Here is a 20,833-nt window from a genome sequence, read left to right as displayed (position 1 = left end):
CCAGGATGCAGTTGTAGTCTTACCGGGCACTCACACCAAAAGCGTCTTGAGCTGCAGTGGTCGCTCAGGCCGCTCACAAACCACCGCCTGCACGACCTGTGGCCAAAGCGGCCGAAGGGGCAGGGCTTTCAAAAAGCAGACATATCATAATCCATCTATAAAACGGTTCCCTCTTTCACCATGGATCGCACTCCGGGCAGTCTTCTTTGTGTTGCATGTGCATATTTGCGATGGAAACGGAGGTTCCGTTGCCGTCGGTCCAACTGGGTCCATAACGTCCTGAGAAACCGGCCTCTTCACGGAGAATTAAACCAGCTGATTCAGGAGCTCTGCTTTGATGATGTTGGGTTCCAGCGTTATTTCCGACTGGATAAAAGCCAGTTCGATGACCTCCTCACCGAGGTTGGTCCATGGATCAACAGGATGGAACTATTGCCGAGCTATTGGTGAACGCCTGGCTATCTGTCTGCAATGAGAATGAAACCTCTAGTGATGTGTCATTCGTGAACGATTCGTTCGATATGAACTCATTTTTTATATGACTCGGGAGTAACGAGTAGTCTCAGTGAGTGATTCGTTCGTTTTCATGCAGCACCCTTCCTCGCCACATGACAGGCGGCTACTGCATAAACTCAGTCAGCACGACAAGAAACAGAAATGATTCGTTCATTTTCATGCAGTACCCTCTCTCGCCACATGGCAAGCGGCAGCTAAATAAGCTCAGTCAGCAGGACAGGAAACAGCATTGATTCATTCACGACTCAACTCTTCATTCTTCATTCATTTGTCACGTGACAGGCTGCAGAGCAGTAGGCACAACAGTTCATTCACAAACCGGATCATTCATACGGATCGTTGTTTCGTTCATTTGTCATGTGACTGCATCTCAGCTGTGGACTACAGGCTGCATCGGGAGTGAGCGGCTAAAACACTGTGAGATCGGGATGTAGCCTAGCGACAGGATGTCAATAAATGATGTGGAAACGAAGCTCAAAGAAGGTCTTTACAGCACAAAGACAAAGCAAGGCAAGTCTGACATTTGGAGAAGTTTCTCAATTGTCCGTGAATCTCTTTATTAATAGCCTATAAAATTACGTGTTTTCTCCTGCGGGACGGGAGAAGACACAGAATCAATGCATTTCTATTACTGTGCGGGCATAAATTCTCAAAGTTTTGCGGCTGCGGGCGGGAGTGTAACACACGTTGCGGGCGGTAATGGTCAGAAATTCAGTGGGAGCGGGGTGAAGAAAACAGTCCCGCACAGGGCTTTACTGTGGACTGAGAAACGAAGGAGGAAATGAATGATGTCTGATTTGTGATGTTCATTCATTTGTCATGAAATCATAATTAATTAGCGGTCTTTGGTTCTTGTAGATATGTATAGTGTTGTATGTAAATGTAATTTATTTATACAGGGAGTTAAGAACAGGAGTGATATGCATACGTCTGTCAGTGTTGGTTAAAAGACGGGCAGCAGCATTTTGCAGAAGTTGAAGGCGACTGAGAGAAGTCTGGGAGATGCTGACATAAAGTCCATTGCAGTAGTCTAACCTTGAACTTATTAGGGCATGGATGGCTTTCTCAAGATCGTGACGGCTAAAAAACATTTTAACTTTGGCCAGGAGATGCAACTGGAAAAAACTAGTTATGACTACATTGTTAATTTGTTTGTCAAACTTCAGATGACTGTCAAAGGTTACTCCCAGATTTCTGACAGTTGAACTGAGCTTTGAAGACAAGGTGCTAAAGTCAGCCGTCACAGTATCCCCAAAGACAATACATTCAGTTTTGTCATCATTTATATGTAGAAAATTTGGGGCCAACCATTGCTTAATGTCAGCAATACAATCAAACAAAGAACATTTTGCACTGTTACTATTTGGCTTCACTGTATGGCTTCACTGTATGTAATGCGTGAAGTATGTAAATAGATACATGATAATGTAATAATGTGAATAAATACTTTTGAAAGTTATATCAGCATATTGATATTGTGTTATACTCTACCATAAAATAATAGAATATAGTAATAATTTGTCATGTGACAGCTACCGAGTCACTGTCAAGCTTTAAACAACAATGGCAGGGAGGATACAGACACAAGTCACCTTATTGTGTATTTGCTTTCCCAGGTTTTCACATGGTTTGAATTGTTTGTGGCATTTTGTGTATTGTATTTTGTCAGGTCAGCTGAAGCAAACTATGTTGTCTTCAGTGTTAAGTGTTTAGAACTGTGGCCGTTTTGTGCAACGCCCACAGTAGGGCTACAGCGCCACCTGCTGGAAAAATGAACGAAATTACTCGTTCAACGATTCGTTCAATTTACTGTTCGAGAGTAAAAGATCCGATTCAGTCAAAAGACTAGAAACCTCGCGGGCACCCACACACATGTAGGGTGGCCAGATGTCCAGCTTTCATTTATTTTAATTTCTCAAAACTTGTCTGAACAATAATGGAATATAAATTATATTAAAAGTAAAGCTAAATTTTAGAAAATAGTAGCTTTTTCTGCCTTCAGAATCCAGATCGGCCCACAATTGGTTGTCGCCGCCGTCGCGTTGCTGCTCATTTGCATATTGCATAAAGTTGAGCCTCTCTCAACTTTCAACGCTCACAACGCTCATGAAGAAGCTCACGCCGGCCACTTATTGACACCCAAATTAAATAAATCAATAAACACAAGAGGAGCAAATCCAGAAAACTTAAAAAAAACGTAAACAAAAAATTTAAGAACAAAAACTGACTATTAGATCTCTCCTTTCCAAGTCTGTTTGTGAATGACTTGATCTGTGATCATCATCTTACGGAAACCTGGCTGCAGCAGGAGGATCATGTTAGCATTAACGAATCAGCTCCCTCTGACTATTTAAATGTTCATGTCAACTGGTAGATCTATGCTGTCTATTTATTGTTTGGTTTTAATCAAAACATATGTTTTTCAGTGGTGTTGATACCAAGCATTTACAATTTGTATGAACATTATAATTTATCTGTGTGGATATTGTGGTATTGCACAATGTATTAAGTGATTTGCATGCACTTTAGTGGAATCCTCATGTTGGACTTTCACTTAATTATTTCAGACAGCAATGATTGAACCACACCAGGATAGGCTGGGATACACTCCAGCCTTCTTGCGACCTTGAGTTGGATTAAGCGGGTATTGAAAATGGATGGATGGATTTTTTTTTTTTTTTCGAACTTTTTAACATTTTTGTTTGCTTGTTAAAGTTTTTCCTGACCCAGTTCGTGCCAGTGATCTTATAGAAGCTTGGCCAAAGAACTGAACACCTTTATCAGATCGAGTTTGGAAAAACAGTTTTGCTAGAACACAAAATTATCCTGTCAGTTCCCGATATAGGCTTATTCAGAAGGATCCCTGTCACACTTGTTTTTGTCTTGTTCCACATAGTGGTTTTTTTAAACAATAGTTTTTGCTGGTTTCCAAAACTACTATTTTGGACACCTCATATTTGACGTGTCGATCCAGTTGCATTGTAATCTGGCTGTATTTGGCTGTTCAGAATAGATTAGACTACTTTCATCCTATCAAAAACAAGCCTTAACGATGGCAAAGAAGACATTTTATTTGAACGGAAATCACCATCACATCCCTGTTTTAGAAGATGGCTGACTGAGATATTGTTCATCGTGTGTGAAAGGCAAATCATACATCGATTTTCAACATGCTTGGACGGCTTTTTTGAAAACGTTAGACAGGTAAAGCATAAGGGTCTATTTAAGGCTTCTTTGTAGTAGAGTATTGTGATTTTTTTCTGTGTGATCTTTATAATTTTTGTGAATTTTCTACCCACTGTTTATTTTGTTTTGTGTGTAACTGTTTAGTGTGTGTTCTGTTATGCGGATACATGTTAAATAACATATATATATATTCAAAAACGTATTATGTATTACACAGCCTCGCCTTCACTTCTTCTATAAACAACATCCTGTCTGCATCAAAGTCAAAGAGATAGAAGAGGTTTGTCTCCACATCAGACACCCCACTCTGCTCAAACACTGATGCTGCATCATCAATCTCATATCAAACTGTTCCTGGAAAAATGCCATACTTTGCTCGGGAGGTAGCAATGATGACTAAATGTGTGAATCCTCCTACCCTTAAAAAGGAAACAAAAAAAGCACAAAATACAAGCAAAAATAACATTGAAAGTATTTTTAGATTTCACTCCTTTTTCTCTTTATTTGCACACATTAGAAAGACTAGTGTCAGATACTGCACATTGTACAGTGTTACATTTGGTAGTTTGGGTTTGGACGGTATCGTTTGTTTGTCATTCTCTAAAACTACAATATCGCTATGAAACCTAACTAGATCTTGCTAGAACTCAAGAGATAAGACAGTTTGGTAGAAAGCAATATCATTGTGACAGTCACATTAATGAACACTACTGACTGCAAAGGCAATTAATTACTGCTTGCATCATCACCCCAGAAAAAGTGTTTAATTATTTTTCGATGCACTCTGTTGCACTCTGCAAACCTCATGGTGTGTGCTCAGGCTTACAAAATGAAGGCTGGCAAGGAACCAGCAAAGATTTGGTTTCACCTCCTAATGCCTTTTGTAGTGGCAGAGCAGATGGTGTTTCTTGACAGTTAAGATGCATGAGGTCTGCTGGAGCAGATGTGACATTTATTGTCATTTTAAATCTTTTTTTTTCTCAATTTTTTAAATCCAGCTGATTTGTATCTAGAGCATATTACCATTAAAACACCAACACAAGAACCAATATCTCAAACCAATTAAAAGTTGAGAAGTCCCAGAAAAAGGAAAGTACTCACTCAGTACTAACTTTATAAGTTAGTTAGTTAGTTTAGAAATATTCCACAAGAGTTGTAGAGTTCCTGCTGCTAAACGACATAAGCAAACATATAATTTCAACAATGTTCTTTCAAGAAGATAACACCAGCAATACTGTTCAAAAACAGTAAACATTAAGCATTTTTTATGTCAGATAGATAGATAGATAGATAGATAGATAGATAGATGGCTTCAGTGATGATTTACTTTCTCATAATGCAACAATGACTAACACTTTAATTAAACATGCAGCATTCGTTACAAATGTAGATTTGCACATTTGCACATTACTGCGGGGCTCTGGAATTTTAATTGCGAAAGAATTTATTAGGTCTTTATTATGAAGATTTTTTCTTTAATATGCTTAGTGAATTTTCAAGACAGGTACTGAATTTGCTTGCAATAATTGATGTTTTTTTGTATGTTTTTTTTATTTCTTTTGAATTGTGTAATTTGTAAGGATTTATTTTCAAATGCTAAAAGATATAAGGAAAACCAGCACATAGTTTGTCATATGTCTACCCTTACAGCAAACAAAAGTATGACCAGATGGAGCCTCAAATACTACCAACCATTCCATCCAAACATTTACATTTTCAGTTTGAAAGTTAACGTTTTTATTTAATTTTTTTAATTCACACTTCCATATTAGATTTGATCAATCTGTGTTTGTTGACAGGATATGTACCTCAGACCTTTAAGGTTGCTGTAATTAAACCTTTACTTAAAAAACCTACTCTGATTCAGTGGTGTTAGTTAATTATCGACCTATATTCAATCTCCCTTTTTTTCTAAAGTTCTTGAAAAAATAGTTGCAGCTCAACTTTGTGATCATTTAAATAGAAATAATCTGTTTGAAGAGTTTCAGTCAGGATTCAGAGTGCATCATAGCACAGAAACAGCACTGGTGAAAGTTACCAATGATCTCTTCTCAGCCTCTGATATCAGACTTCTTTCTGTGCTTGTCCTGTTGGATCTCAGTGCTGCATTTGATACGATCGATCACAGCATTCTGTTACAGAGACATGTTATTGGGGTTAAGGGAATTGCATTAGGCTCGTTTAGGCTCATCGACCCACTTTGCATGCTCCATGAGGTCAGAGTCCAGGAGAGTCAAGGTCCTCCATAACTACTGCCCCAAACTAAAGAGCAGCGTTGAAGTTGGAACCACGGCTGCGTGCAATGTTGAGATTGTCAAGTGGGTTCAGTGGGACAGCATTGGGGCCGCCTGTAACCCTATGTGTTGTGGTTGTCGTTGTGGAAAGTGCGCCCCTAGGGGGAAGGAGATGTCACTCGCTGAGCGAGACTTACAGATCATCAGGGTAGATCTGATCTTCAAGCTGAGCGACAACCACAGCGACAAGCCCCACTGGGATGCCAGGTACCCCTGGAAAGAGAACGTTGCAACCCTGCCAAACAACTACGAAGCTGTCAAGGCGGCGTTTCTGAAATTGGAGAAACGCCTCGAGAGGGATATGAGGTGGAAGGAGGCTTACGCGAGGCAGGTGCACTACATGGTAGCCAGGGGGGCCGCAATAAAGCTTTCCAGGGCTGCAGTGGACAGTTGGAATGGAGCTGTGTGGTGGGTGAACGACATGACAGCACCCAACCCACATTCTGTCTTCACCACGGTCTGTCTGGGACAGCAGCCGGAAATTCAAGAGTGTTAGCCTGAATGGCATCCTGCTGAAGGGCCCAGATATCTTGAACCCCATCCAGGTGGTCCTGCTCCATTTCCAGGAGGGGGAGCATGCTGCGGTTTGAGGTGTGTCCAAGATGTACAACTCAGTGTGGTTGGAGGATCAGGAAGTATATGTCCATCGCTTCCTGTGGAGAGACTCTTCGGCGGATGACATTGAGGATTACACCGTGGTACGGGTGAACATAGGCGATAAGCCAACTAGTTGTATCGCTCAGGTGGCCATGAGGGAGACTGCCCATCTGCCACAGTTCGCAGAGAAAGTGGAAGAAAGACATCATCATGGACAACGCCTACGTGAATGGCATTCTGGTGTCCCACAATGACCCCTAAAGACTGAGCGAGATCCTTCAGGGGGTTGAGGCCATTCCTGCAAAGTCGGAGGCAGGGTGGTGTTCCCACCAAAACTGAGACTATCATGTTGCCCAACCAGTTACGGGACGAGGACAACAAGGCACTGGGTGTGGGTTACCACGTGAGAGAGGACAAACTTTTCCTCATGATGGTCATTAATTTCTCCGCAAGGAAGAAAAAGATACGCACCAAGCTCGACCTCACCATGGAGGACATAGAGGTGAAGTTACATTACACCAGATCCCCTTACCTGTCGTATGTTACTGAGCCAAGTAGCCGGGCTTTATGACCCCCTTGGTCTGGCGACACCCCTGAAACAGAAGGACATCATTCTTGTCAGGAGGGCCTTTCAAGAGGCCGGGACATTGATTAAGGATACGTGGGACAAGCCATTGTCTGCTGAGCTGTGCGGGAGGGTGATTGAGCTCTTCAAAGAGTATGTCCAGCTGAATATCATCACTTTCCCCAGGAGTATTACATCTTCCGGCTAGCTGGGTAAACCCTGGGAGATCACATGGAGTCAAAAGCTAAGTTGACCCCCCCTTGACTAGAAGGGCAACGCTGTTAAAGCGGAGATCTGTGGAGAAGTCTTTGCCGCCCGTCTGAAGGGGTACATACTGACGCATGGGTGGTTGGAAGTGGGTAGGTGGTACCACCTCGCTGACAGCCATGCAGCGGGAAAGTTATGGGTTCTAAACTTTCTTCGCTAACCGTGTTGGTGAGATCCAGGAGGCCGGACCTGTAACAGATAGGTGGTGGGTCCCCGGTCAGTACAACGTGGCCAATCTTGTCACAAGAGGGTGTTCCCCTGAGCAGCTTGATGGTAACTCCTTGTGGCAGAGAGGCCTCAAGTTCCTAACTAGAGCTCCCCTCCAAGGAGCGGATCAGCACCCTCCTTGCCGAAGAAGCCCACTGTGCCAACCATGAAGGCATTGCCGGTACCTTCCTTCGGATGAGAAAAAGAGCCTGGGTGGTGCAAGGCCCTAGAGTCACTCGCAAAGTCATGGACTAATGTATTCATGATGGGAAGCGCAGAGCCAAGTTATGTTCTCAAATAATGAGAGATCTCCCTTCTGTACGCACCGGGCCAGCAGCTCCTTTCGAATACACAACGCTGGACCTGTTTGGTCCATACACAGTCAGCGACGTTATGAGGCAGTGCACGAAGAAGAAGGTCTGGGGCGTGGTCTTTAGTTGTATGGCGTCAAGAGCGATCCATGCAGATTTGGTCGAGGATCTGTCGACTGAGGGCTTTCTCAAAACTTTCCAGATATTTACCACCATAACGGGTCATACCAGAAAGCTCTGGTCCGACCAGGGCACCAACTTCATGGGGCCAGACCTGCGCTGGAGGTTCTCTATAGCTTCCTGGCAGGTATCGACAAGGACGAAGTCCAAAGGAGAGCGGTTGTGCCTAGGACTGACTGGGTGTGAGAGTTTAGTCCAGCGAACCCACCACATCGGAATGGGGCAGCAGAGGCAGTTGAGCAGTGTTGGTGAAGTGGGCGACTTGACCATCCTGGAGTTCCAAACCCTCCTCTACCTGGCTGCCAACCTTTCCAATAAAAGGCCAATCGGAGCCAGAGCTCGGGTTCAGGAGGAGACTGTGGACGTTGTGACACCAAACACATTGTTGTTGGGTCAGGCTGGGCCCAGAGGTGACACGCAGGGTTTTGAATTTCCTACCTACCTGTTCAGTCATCTGCGAGCAGTCCAGGTGGAGTTGGATAAGTTTAGGAGACATTGGAGCCAGTTGGCAGGACCTCACCTGTTCGTTTGGCAAAAGTGGAATGCCCCAGCCAGGAATGTCACAGTCGGAGACCTGGTATGGGTAGTGCCCCAAAATGCCCTCAAAATGGGGTTGATTCAGGCTGGGTGGGGTCGAGGAGTTGTGTCCAGATGATAAGGGTGTTGTCCGAGACATTAAGGTGAGGATTTGTCATAGCCTCCCCATCAGCCTGTCCCAAGTAAGGAAGGACAAGGAGCCGTGTCCTGCCACGATCCTCCACAGGGACGTCAGGAGGCTGGTGGTGTTGCTGCCAGTAGAGGAGCAGGAGAGGGCTTCACTTACCCCCCTGAGTACCTAAGAGGTGCTAGAACTGTGAACACTTGGATAACTGGAAGATAATGGATGACTGAATGGATGGAAGTCATATTACTCATGGTGTTTCCACCCCTTTCATGATTTGATTATCATCACTCTAGACTAGAAATTCCATAAAAGTGGATTGAGGGTTGTGTTAAACCCCACCCTTCAAACAAAAGATTGCTCTTTGGGATTCTGTCCTGCAAAATCTTTTCTACAATGCTTTCACTTTTCTACTTCAGCTGTACATGCGTCTTCGATTACTTACTTTTCTACTTTACTCCATACTGTTTGTGGTTATGGTTATTGTTAAAAGTACATTGTTAGAGTTAGAAAACTATATGTCGTCATACACTACCGTCGACTACACAACTGCCAACCAAAGATGTTCTATGGACCTCAAATGCAAAAATGACTGTATATTTAAAAATCAGATGAAGTTGACACATTAAATATCTTGGGTTTATATGCCTACAATGAAATGAGAGTCAAAGTAAATAAATCACTGTGTTTCATTTTGTTTTCGTTGCCTATGAATTTTTTTCTCAGTCAGAGTTGTAAATATTGAAATCACATGTAACTTTAACTTAAGTCTGCTTTGAATAGCAGGGCCCAGTTAGATTGTTTTTATTCATGTTCTTTAACACCTCTTGTCCAACAGACACTATTGTGAAAGAAAATATACCTTTCCCTGAAAAAATTCAATCCAATTAAGAGCAAATACTAAAAGTGATATAATCTGTGCCCATTGCAACAAAGGGAAAAGTGTTCTCACTCTGACCATCATAATATTCCAGTGCGTTCTCCACTGGCTTAATGACTCAGGAGATGCTGTGCATTTGTCGGGTTGCTGGCCACCTTCATCCCCTCCTCGTTTTCGCCTTTTTTCAGCATGGTTTTATAACATTTTTTTTTACCTCATGAGCACCGAGGAGCCGGTGACACCCTCATTATATACGTTATAGAAGGTTATTCTATCGAAGAAATAGGCATATAGTACAAATAACAAACAAGACACAATTTGCAACAATTTCTAAATTAATTCTCCTCATTAATCTACTCTAACATGCGCAGCACTGCTTTTTATTAGTTTCTTTATTTACGTATTGGTTTGTACATCAAACCAAGCGGTCAATATGATAGTAAAGGGCCGAATAAGGAGTACACTCGCACATGTGGGGTGTGTGTGGATACGACTGTGATCCGTTAGACTGACGTCTCTCCGCTAGCGCAGAAGAAGACCAACCGGGTTATTTCACAGACTTCGGTAAAGCCAAGCAGTCGACCGTCGCACTCACAGAGTGAACGAGAAAAAAAATTAACAACTTCACCAACGATAAGCTGTAGTCTTCCAGCATGTTTATCTTTCGGAAATCACCGTTCAGGCACCCTCGCCAAGCGAGTGCTTGATTTTGCTGGTGTGCAGGCTTTGCTCTTTTTTTCCTTTTTTCTTTTGGAGGGGAAAGATCCGTCTTTTTTCATCCTTCGTCTGATGTAAAACAACCCCATCTGTACTGGAATGATGTGGACATCTCAGGATACTATTGGATTTATTTTCTTTGTCGGATTTTGTGTTCAGTTCGGATTCTCCTTTGAAGGTAGGAACAGCATATTGACACCAAACAGTCGGTCTGGATGTGATCGTTTCGGGGTTTGCTGCCCTGCGCACTGTGAGCTGCTCGCTCAGATAAAGTGTTAAAAGTGCGCAGCCTTTCTATAAATTCACGGGGAGCTGTTTGGAGAAAATGTTTTATATTAAGGGAATTGTAATTACTGACGAAATAGAAATAATCGCGCGAGTAAATATCATGAAAGCTTGCGGTTGAACACAAGCGATGAAAAAAATAAGCAACTGGTGATTGTTTGAAATGTCATAAGACGTTGAAGGGAGCGGGCAGCAGTTTGTCTTCTTTTGCTCTTGCTTTTCTTTACAGCAATGTAACATGTTGCTCGATAAAGAAACAATCTTCTTCTCCGGGATGGCCTGGAGGGAGAGTGAGCGATCCATCGGATGTTTCAGCACCACGGAAAGCAGCTGTGTGCCGCTTGCCATGGTACTGAAAGCAACGCTCCACTCTGCCTGTCCGGATTTATCCTGCTGAGATTTCTACTTTCAAATTGCGTCTGTTCGCTTTCTTCTCATTAAAGCTGCATTCACACATCGCGGATAAAATATTTCCGTTGCATGAAGAGCCTTTTCTTTTAAAAGATAAGATAAATCGCGGTTTGGAGTGAAAGTTTAGTGTAATTTGTCAATTTGTATACGTCACCTGCGCTGTTCTGAAGGATGACCCCCCCCCCCCAAGTCAAAATCCATTTCGTCTTTGATGAGCCTGCTCTGACTCTGGTTCAGGCCAGTTTATCATAAGTAAGATCAACAGAAAAAGACAGCTGACCAAGAGAATCTATAAGAATCTCTGTTAGAGCCTGCGCACGACGGAGGTTCTGAATAATTTAGCTGTACTGTGCTCGTGCGTTATTCCCGATTAAATCGCGTCATTATCTGTAACTGGGGTAGGTGAGGGCTTGATGATGTGAACATTTCACTAAATTTGTAAAATATCGCACTTTCCAAACTGACTGATGTCTTTGCTTGGAGAAATCCCACAAACTATGCCCTCTGTATTATAACCCATCCCCCTCCACCCCATCTCCTCCTTCCACTCATTCCTTCTCTCATCTGCAGGTCGCTTCACGGATCTGCCCTCCAACATGACGGTGAAAGAGGGACAAAACATAGAAATGGCGTGTGCTTTCCAGAGCAGAACCGCCTCTGTGTATTTGGAGATCCAGTGGTGGTTCGTTAAAGCGCCAGAGCCCACTGACAGTGTGGAGGACATTGATGATCAAGAGGTAAAAGAGAACCCCCACCCCCCACCCCCACCCCACCCCCATGCTCTGTTTTAAGCACAACCACTGAAATGAGTAAAGGGGCATTCAACATGTACCCGCACTATTACGGACAAGCGCCGAATGTCATCAGCCTGTGTAGCGGGCTATGACGGCAACTCACACCCCAACTTTAAGATTGAGCTCTTCAACTTGTAATGTCCTTCAGATATTTTCATTTGCTGTGTTAAAATTGGATAATTTGCAACGATCAAAAACATTTTTGGAAAAAAAAAATAAAAGCATTAATTTAAGAAAAAAATAAAAATCTAAAAATGAAGAAGCAGAGCATTTCTAGTATCAATCACATGAAGTAAATGAGCCTGATTATTCATAAATGGGTAAAAGTGGCAGTCAATGGAGCCAAAGCATATCAAACATATTCTTACATATCACCTCATTAAACACATATTGGAAGTGTGTGTTTAAAGTTTGTCTTGCTTCGTATTGCTGCTGCATTATTGCTGGTTATGACAGCTCCCCTTTGCCCAGAATAATGATGGGCTGCTTTGTGGGTGAGCATGGCTGGATGTGTTTACTGTATTCAAAATGACTCAGTGACTTATTGTGTGGCAGGTAGCTTCATCTCATAATTTGGAGAGGCTGGTATTTTGTCATGAGAGACATCAAACAGAGCTTTTTCTAATTCAGTCATAAAGAGGAGAGGAGTGTATATGTGTGTGTGGGTATAGCTTGACATCCATGTGGCTTTAATTATTGTTCCATTGTTGCCCAGCTCTCATAGTGGCATCAATTGGGCTTTGATGTGAGTTTGATTCCACGTGACTCTTGGATGTTGGGCTAAAGTGGCCTATTGATGCAAACATTGTATTCTTAGCCTTATTTCTTATCAGGTGAGGCTGTTTGAAATGAAAGCTGCCATGTGTATTTGTTCTGCACTGTTGTAGTTAGAATGGAAACAGAGTCAAGAAGCTGAAAAAAGCTGCTTGGGAAACCAGCGAACATCCTGGAAATTTAGAGGAAATAAGGCCCGTGTCTTAGAACGTAAATTTGTACACAAATATCCTCTTTGAGGATGTCATGAAAATATTCAAGACAGTAGCTCTTCACTACATTAGAGCAGAGGGTAGAAAGTATGAGCTGGGTTGTTGGGTGCATATAATCAAAATCAAACTTTGCACAATTATGTGGATATAAAAGGAAATACTTTCTAATACAGATTATAATAATGATGATAATAATATGATATTTTGATCAAATGTGGAGTCTTTATTGTAAAGCCAAGAATTAAAGATGGTGATTTCTGCATCTTGAAGGAATTCATCTCTAGTCTGCCCGAGTAACACCTGAATCTGTACTGTATTTTGGGAAAAAGCCACAGCTGCCAGATGCCTAATAGGAGAGAATTGTGTGATCATCCCTGAGGTTGATAATTCCTTAACCACCTCCACCATGAACATGTTCTGGATTGGATATTGAAAACTGATCCCCTGCCACATGCAGAGGTTTGAGTACTTCATATAATCAAATTCAGATGAGGTAAGTGTTTACTGACTGATTTTTGAAGGCCTTTTATTGATGTACTCTTTAACAAACTTATTTAAAAACCTGGTTTTATGGAACTAAGTGAATGTCTCATAATCTGCCAACCAATCAGCTGGTCCTCTTGCCATCTGAAGATCAGTGGTTCGATCCCCAGCCATGCCACGTCTTGATGTGTCCTTGGTTAGACAGGGTCTTCAATATCTGTGACTATAATCTCTTTATAAAAAATGCAGATATATAATAAGTACTGTATCAGTGCTTGTGTGAGTAAAAAGCTTTATGTGTGGGCTGTTTACTGCTTAGGCAAGGTAGGAGTACATCCATGTGGCTTTGAACACATTGTTTAAACACATATGTGTGTTGAGTGAATGAGAGGGATATATTAAGTGTTACTATATAAATTAGCAATATTTCCAGTCCCCCTATCACCTCTAACATGAGAGAGCTCTGAACTGCATCAATTATTACTCTGTAAAATGGGCCAAATACTCATAAACCTCCTAATTCCACTCTGTGTGACAGTACGCTTTTTTCTTTTATTCCACCTTGTTACACAGAATTCTGCATCTCCAAAATTTGGGCAGTAAGAAAGCAAAGATCTAAACAGTGACAATGTTCATTTGCACACTCACTTTGTGCCCCATGATCAACTATCAGTGGATGTAAAGGTGGACACAGACATCAGCTAGTAACAATTTATTTAATGTTTTGAACCAGACCCTGCCTCTCACCCGATGACCTCTCACCCGATGACCGTCCGCCCCCCACCCCCCCGACGCGACCGATGGATTAAGCGATTAAGCGGGTATAAAAAATGGTATTGGAACCAGCTTCATCAGTTCACCAGAGCTCACAGAGTCACAGTGCTGTTCTTATCTGTCTTTATATGGTACATACAGTACAGTCACTGTTAACCAGCAAATAGGCAAATGAACTGTTGTAGACATTACTGTGTGAACATTACCTCAGAATGTAGTGGACATTTGACTTCTATGAAGATTTTGACAATTATTGCTTGTTTAATTCATTCACATCATTAGATGTAATGGTCTTTAAACTGCAAGCTTCAAGTAGACTGTATGGGTTTACTAAACTGTGAAGATCAATTTTAATCATTCTCACAAAAAATAAAATTAAATCTAATTAAATAGAATAAAATGTTAAGATTTGGTGAGGTGTACAGTTGGCTTTGGGAAGGAATTAAGATACGGGTAAGGGCAAGCTATTTGTGTGGTAACTTTGGACGCTTAATTAAAGGAAACCACGTTGACCATCAGATGAAAATGTTTCTTTAAGACTCTACAGAGGATCTCTAAAAGTGTTACAAGTCCACCCTGGACACGGATCAGGAAGGGGATGGAAGTAAACATCAATACAAAATCCCGCTGTTTGGCTTCAGCTTCCCTAACAAGTGGTAAATGATTCTCCGATCAGATTATAAATTACATGCTAGCACCTCATAATTATGCACAAACACAGACAGATAGAAACAATCACACCTCCATGACAAAGGGCTGCTGATGGGATTTGTTTTTCTTGTGATGTTGTTGATTCAAGTCAAAGAGTTAAGACACACAGAGAGGAGGGGAATGAATGCAGAGCACGAGTGTGCTGAACATTCTCTTTTACAGAACAGAGTGCTGGAAATGCATGCACATCACTCTACATGACATCAAACCACAGTAACATGATAATGCAGTGTTGTTGAGTATCATCCTCAAAGGCTAAAGTGTTCCTGTCTGAGCAGAGTAAGAAAGTAATTTTATACATATTTATCTGAACTGACACGAGGATATGAGCATTTAATGAGCAGGGGAAGCAGTTAGTTTGAAGGCTTATAAACCATTTTAAAACAGGGGAACAGCCACCAAAAATGATTTAGTTTTGGCTCTGAATACAAAGCTCCACTTCACCAACAATGCTCGAGTCACTGACAGTTTTCAGCCATCTTGCTTTCATCAATTATCTGATATTATCTCTGTTTCATATTCAATGAATTGAAGAATTAGTGTGAAGAATTCCCAACCGCTTTTAGTTTGTACCACCTTGAAGTAAAACCCATTTACAAAGTGCCCCTGACACTGTCTTCTTGAAATTTTGTTTGTTTCTCTTTTTTTCCTTTTCTTTTACCAAATATGTCCTGATCATTGATGCCTCAAACAGCTAACTTGGCCAGCTGAGCAGAGAGGTGTTTGGGTTAATGGTGAGGTATACAACACAGGACTCTGACATCGGACCCAATGACATGAACATAGCTCATCATTCTGAATAGGTACTTAAATTCAAACTTGTTCAGTCCTGTTTGAATAAGACTGGAATCTCTCTTTGTGAACAGTGTTAATGCAGTTCTCAAAAAACTTAAGACAAGTAAGATCTTTTAAACATTTCAAAAAATGAATTGCTTTCTTCTGCCTGATCTATGGTCAGGGTTTATTTAGATAAAAGCTACGGTTTATTACATTGAAATAGTAAAAGGCTGTGTTAGTAACAATGTTAAAGGGGAACACCAGTATTTTTAAACCTAGACCTTATTTCTGGCATGAAATACGTTTATCTACTCACCAAGAACAGTTTGGCGAAAGTCGGCGTCCTCAGGAAGCTTTTGAGATAACTCACGATTGGCTTATATCCATATAAAGGAGTGAATGGGGCTTAGATGATGCAGCCTCTAAATAAGGCATTATCTGTTTTTATTTCACCAATACTTTAAGACGAATGAATGAACGAACGAACACGTACTATTGCTCTGTTAGCACATAGCTACTGTTATGTGGCTACTTGCAGCTATAGGAGAGCTAACGGAGGGAATTCTACACACACCTCTACTGGGACAACTTCTCTGTTTATTTGACCCCATCATAGGTACATAAAGTATAGAAAGAACAAAGCACTGCCTCAGTGGATATACCAAAAGCATAAGTCGCACATGCTGGACTGAGCTTTATTTCCATGTATTTCCATCTAAAATATATTTGTCAATATCTGTTTGGTTTAACCCCTAAAACCCTCTTATTCTGAAGAGCTGGACTTGATTCTTCTTTATTAAGGTAATGTGGATGCTATGGTTTGCTATGAGATCAATTTATTAAGTAGATATTTACCACCATGTCCACTCGTAATTCTATTTGTCTTGGAATTATATATGGATGAAATGGAGAAAAGCTGAGCTTCGTCTGTGGACGAAACTGTTCTATTTCTTTCAGCCAACGCTCTGCGTGTTATCAGTCACTAATGTTTCATTCCTGAGTTTATTTATACGATACAAACAGCTTAGAACTGATACAATCCTCACTGTGAGTGAAAAAAAAGCTTGGTTCAGATCAAGCAGATCCACACTGCATTTAATTAGTAAAATATTGCCTGGACTGGCATAACTGAAGAGTCTGCTGCTGGATGGAAACCTAGATGTTACAGGTCTGGGTCATGTTAAGATATGCAGCTTTGTGTCTGTAAAGGTGAGAGGAATGTTTGAAAAAAAACGAGGTGCACATGAAGCAAGGCGCCCCTTGGCCTGATGCTGCCAGAGAAAATAGGGACTAGTTGAACCTGTTGTATGAATACAAATGAGTCGGACATAAAACATCCACTGGCACTCTTTGACCAAAATGCACTTACCAAGCTCAACCTCACTTAAGATGTCAGTTTATAAACCTAGTGGGTGTAACTGCAAGGAAGCATAAAATCCATTGGTTGCCATGCTCTCTGAGTGACCTTATTGTGTGCTTCTCCACCCCTCTATCAAAGTCTGACTGAAACTTGAGCAGTGGCACCCTTCCCTTGGGCTCAGATAGATGCAGCCAGAGTCAACAGGGGGCACCAGGCCTCTTCCTGGCAACTGCTCTCATCAGCTTCCGTCAGCTCTCATACGTTTGTAATGATTTGTAATGGTCTCCAAACACTTTGCAGTCAACACGAGCTCTCCGCAGGAGGCTGCTGTTTGTGCGTGAGCATGCACTGACACATGAAAGAGCATGCAGCTTTCATTTTTGACTAGTGGACTGTGAAGTACTCACTGTCAGGCTAGCTATCAGCACAGCCACCAGTCATGAAAAGAAGGCCTCTTTTGAAATCCCAAAAAATCACTGTATCACACCACTGCCAATTTCCTAGTATTTTTCAATAAACACATGTAGACGTGGATTTAATGTGGAATCTAATCTTTGGGAGGCCCCATTAACATTCTTGTATGGAAATTTTGATTCAAAGACACAGATGTGGGACTTCCACACCAGCAAGAGACAGACTCCACCTCTAATTTCAACAACCTTTACTTTGGAGATGATTTGAGGGACTCTCTCCCACCAGACCTATCCCGTGACTTATCTGTGGGACATAAGAATACCAGCTAGAAAAAGCTATCAGTGGATGAACAGAATAATCCTTTCATGTGAGTGAAGAGCCTCAGACAGACCAAATGTTCTACCTCTACCTGGACAAATCAAAGATGGCTCCCATCTGCCTTTTATCTAACAAGACAAAAAACAGACCTCTCACACCTCTATGAACTTTCTTCAGATTCATTCTCAGTTGGATTTTTAAAACTGCGTTAAATGTGTTTTATACCATTGTACATGTTCTTTAACGTTTTCAATGATATCACAAGCTGCATTTTGATACCTTTTTCACGATTGTACTTGGTATAATAAGGAAGAAATCATTATTTAGGAAAATTACTAACTTTTCTATGGAGCCACATTTCCATTTAGTGGTCGTAGTACTGAGTAGTTAAATCTAAAATAATTAAGAAATCAGACATTTATGAAGTAACTCAACTGTTAACTGATGTTCCTTGTTGTTTCTTTTTGTACTCCATTGTGTTAAACACTGGAAAATGACATTGTTTGGTTCTGTATTCATGTCATAACTTTACAGATATCCATATGAATTTGAGAGGTATTCAAGCAACACACCTGTTATCCATGTTACTTTAGTTCAGAATATGTTGTTTATTTCTCGTCTTTTGATTTTACACGTTTATTTCACATCTGTACTTTCATATCTTAAGCAAGTGTGGTGTTTTCAGAATTTTTCTTTGTTTTATAGAACTCGTAACACTAGAATTAAATTTTCTACTTTACACGACCATGCAAACGCCATAACGTTTTCAGGCATATTATTGGCTGAAAGTTGAGCCTAAGCCTGCGTCATGCCCCGCGTCCGTGAATCAAACTCGGAAAACCGGCAGAAGAAATTAGAGAAGAGAAAGAAGAAATTAGAATTAAAAAAATAGAAAGATGTTGTTTTTTTTCATGAGCTTTGTTCCTCATCGCAAACCGCTGCTAGTTACTACACACAGTAATATTTCCCTGCAATGAAAGCCAATGTAAGCTTGTCAAGTTTTTGTTAATTTTAGATATCATCAGTTGTTTATTTGGCCAAATAAACGAACCAATTCCAACATTCAGGTGACCGCACCTACAATGAAGTCTCGATAACAAGCCTGCGTCTCTTTGGCAGCGAGAAACCCCCAGTGGAAAAAGAGACCCACAACTTGTCAGGCACCTTGAAAGTCCACAGAAATTCATCCACATCCAGCTGACGACAGAGCAAGGCCCAGAGACAGCGGACCAGAGAGACTCACTCAGTGCGGCTACATGCGGGCAATCAGATCGGATTAGTGGCTAAATTACAATAAGATTGAGTTATTCAGCTCATGTAACAAGCTTAATCCGACAAGAAATAGAATCGGATCGAGTTACTTGCGATCGAATTAAGACCCCGGGATCGATCCGATTGCCCACATAAGGTGCCTGGAGACGACAGTGGATCGGATCGAGCGCTCTGCACATGCTCAACATTTTTTCCCACGATCGTCACCCGGAAGTCGAAGGAGACAATATTACTGTTGTTGTCTCCGCCGTCAAAAAGAAACAAACAATGCGATGGAGAATGCGCCGTTGTGCATCGCGTTTGTGTCATAACCAGCTCATCACAGATGTAGAGGGACGTAGCTTCAACTTGCTCTTCGTTCGCCATCTTTCTCGAATGCCTGAGTTTTGTTGTTGGTGGTGGTGAAGACGTCAGGAAGTGACTCTATTAGCGATAGCTGAAATGGGTACAGCGCTGCCTATGTACTGCATGTATTGTATGCTTTGTGCCAGTGATTCAATACATTCACCGCCATGTAACAAAGGATTACCCTCGCTCAAATAAGAAGCATAATCCAACTATAGCTATAATCAAGCTAATCTCATCATGTAAACCCACTGACTGGGATACCGCTGGCCATGATGTGTTCACAGCCGACTAACTGGGCTAAGTGCCAACAAAAGTAAGGTCTGCCATCTTCTTCTCCTTTTCAGACGGTACGGTGGTGTTGAAATAATGCTTTGTTAAAAATAATAAGTGACTCCAAAGTACTTAGCCTTTAAACCGTAAATAGTGACTCAATTTGAGCAATTCTTGTACATTTATCCATTCTCTTGCCTCCTGTCCCAAACCACAAGGTGTTCCCTATACCACCATACATAGTCCATCCTTTTCTCCTGTTTGTACTTTAAGGTTAATGTTGTTGGTTACATCTTTCAATAAATAGTTCATATATATATTTAATGAGTCGTTGAATGCTCCTTTATACAATTTTGGTTCATTCAAACGAGAACTCGTGAAGTAACACTTTGAGACTGATTAAGATCACAGAAAATGTTCCTTCTGCCGAAGGATGGCGCCCTTTTTATTGAGGTTTATTTAATGTAATAGTGAGAGCGCTACATACATAAGTCGATTTAGAAAAAGAAAAAAAAGGCTTAGCTTTTAATACAGACATTAGAACTAGCTTGTGATTAAAATTCAAATGGTGAAAAATAATAGCTATTATTGGTGAATGGATGAACATCAGTAATCTAGATGTTCTCCATCTGCAAGAACTCCATATATGGCTGGTTTTACCCTCAAATCCACAGGTTTGTCTTGGAGACGTAAACATCCAGCTGAAGAGATAATAGTCCTCCCTTCCCGTGGTCAAAATAATGTCAAAGCAAACCTCTGGTATTTACAACCATTATCAAAATAAAAACGTGAAATGAGACTTTGATCAGAAATACTCCTTTCAGCCCACTCTGCATGTGTTTGAGTGACAGCTGCTGAGAGCGTGGAGAGATGAGGTGATGAAAGGTGTGATGAAAGCTGTGCAGAGAACTGCAGCTTCTATACCAAGGACAGTGGTCTGAACCATTACAAGCCAATGCAGTCTCACACCAGAATCAACATGCGTAGTAGCCACACAAAATGTAGCAGATTAAAAATAAAGGCTCAAAATCACATAATATACCTACAGTACATCTTTCTGTAAAAATAATAGCATACTTCTTTTTTTCAACCACTAAAACTGTCACATGCTGCAAAAATGTTACTTTTCCACATTGTCTTTTGTAAATTGTTACATTCTTTTGTTTGAAATATCTGAAACAAACCCAAGGTTATCAATCCCCTTTTTACTGCACTACTTTACTTTCTGTAGTGGTTGGTGTGGGTTGGG

At 41.3% G+C, this 20,833-nt stretch overlaps 1 protein-coding gene across 1 annotated transcript in view; it reads left to right on the top strand.

Annotated features, from left to right (window-relative positions):
• The first annotated feature begins 10,182 nt into the window (after positions 1-10,182).
• vstm2a (V-set and transmembrane domain containing 2A) overlaps positions 10,183-20,833 on the top strand; it is a 99,090-nt gene continuing 88,439 nt past the window's right edge. The window contains exons 1-2 of the mRNA XM_072378891.1: positions 10,183-10,559; positions 11,648-11,814. Coding sequence (XP_072234992.1) covers positions 10,481-10,559; positions 11,648-11,814 — 246 coding nt within the window. The 5' untranslated portion in view covers positions 10,183-10,480. The remainder of the gene's footprint in view (positions 10,560-11,647; positions 11,815-20,833) is intronic.

Source organism: Leuresthes tenuis, unplaced genomic scaffold (assembly GCF_036924035.1).
Source record: "Leuresthes tenuis unplaced genomic scaffold, fLeuTen1.0.hap1 SCAF_24, whole genome shotgun sequence".
NCBI classification, from domain to species: domain Eukaryota; kingdom Metazoa; phylum Chordata; class Actinopteri; order Atheriniformes; family Atherinopsidae; genus Leuresthes; species Leuresthes tenuis.
The sequence above is the reverse complement of the archived record's forward strand: the minus strand, read 5'-3'. Positions and strand labels throughout refer to the sequence as shown.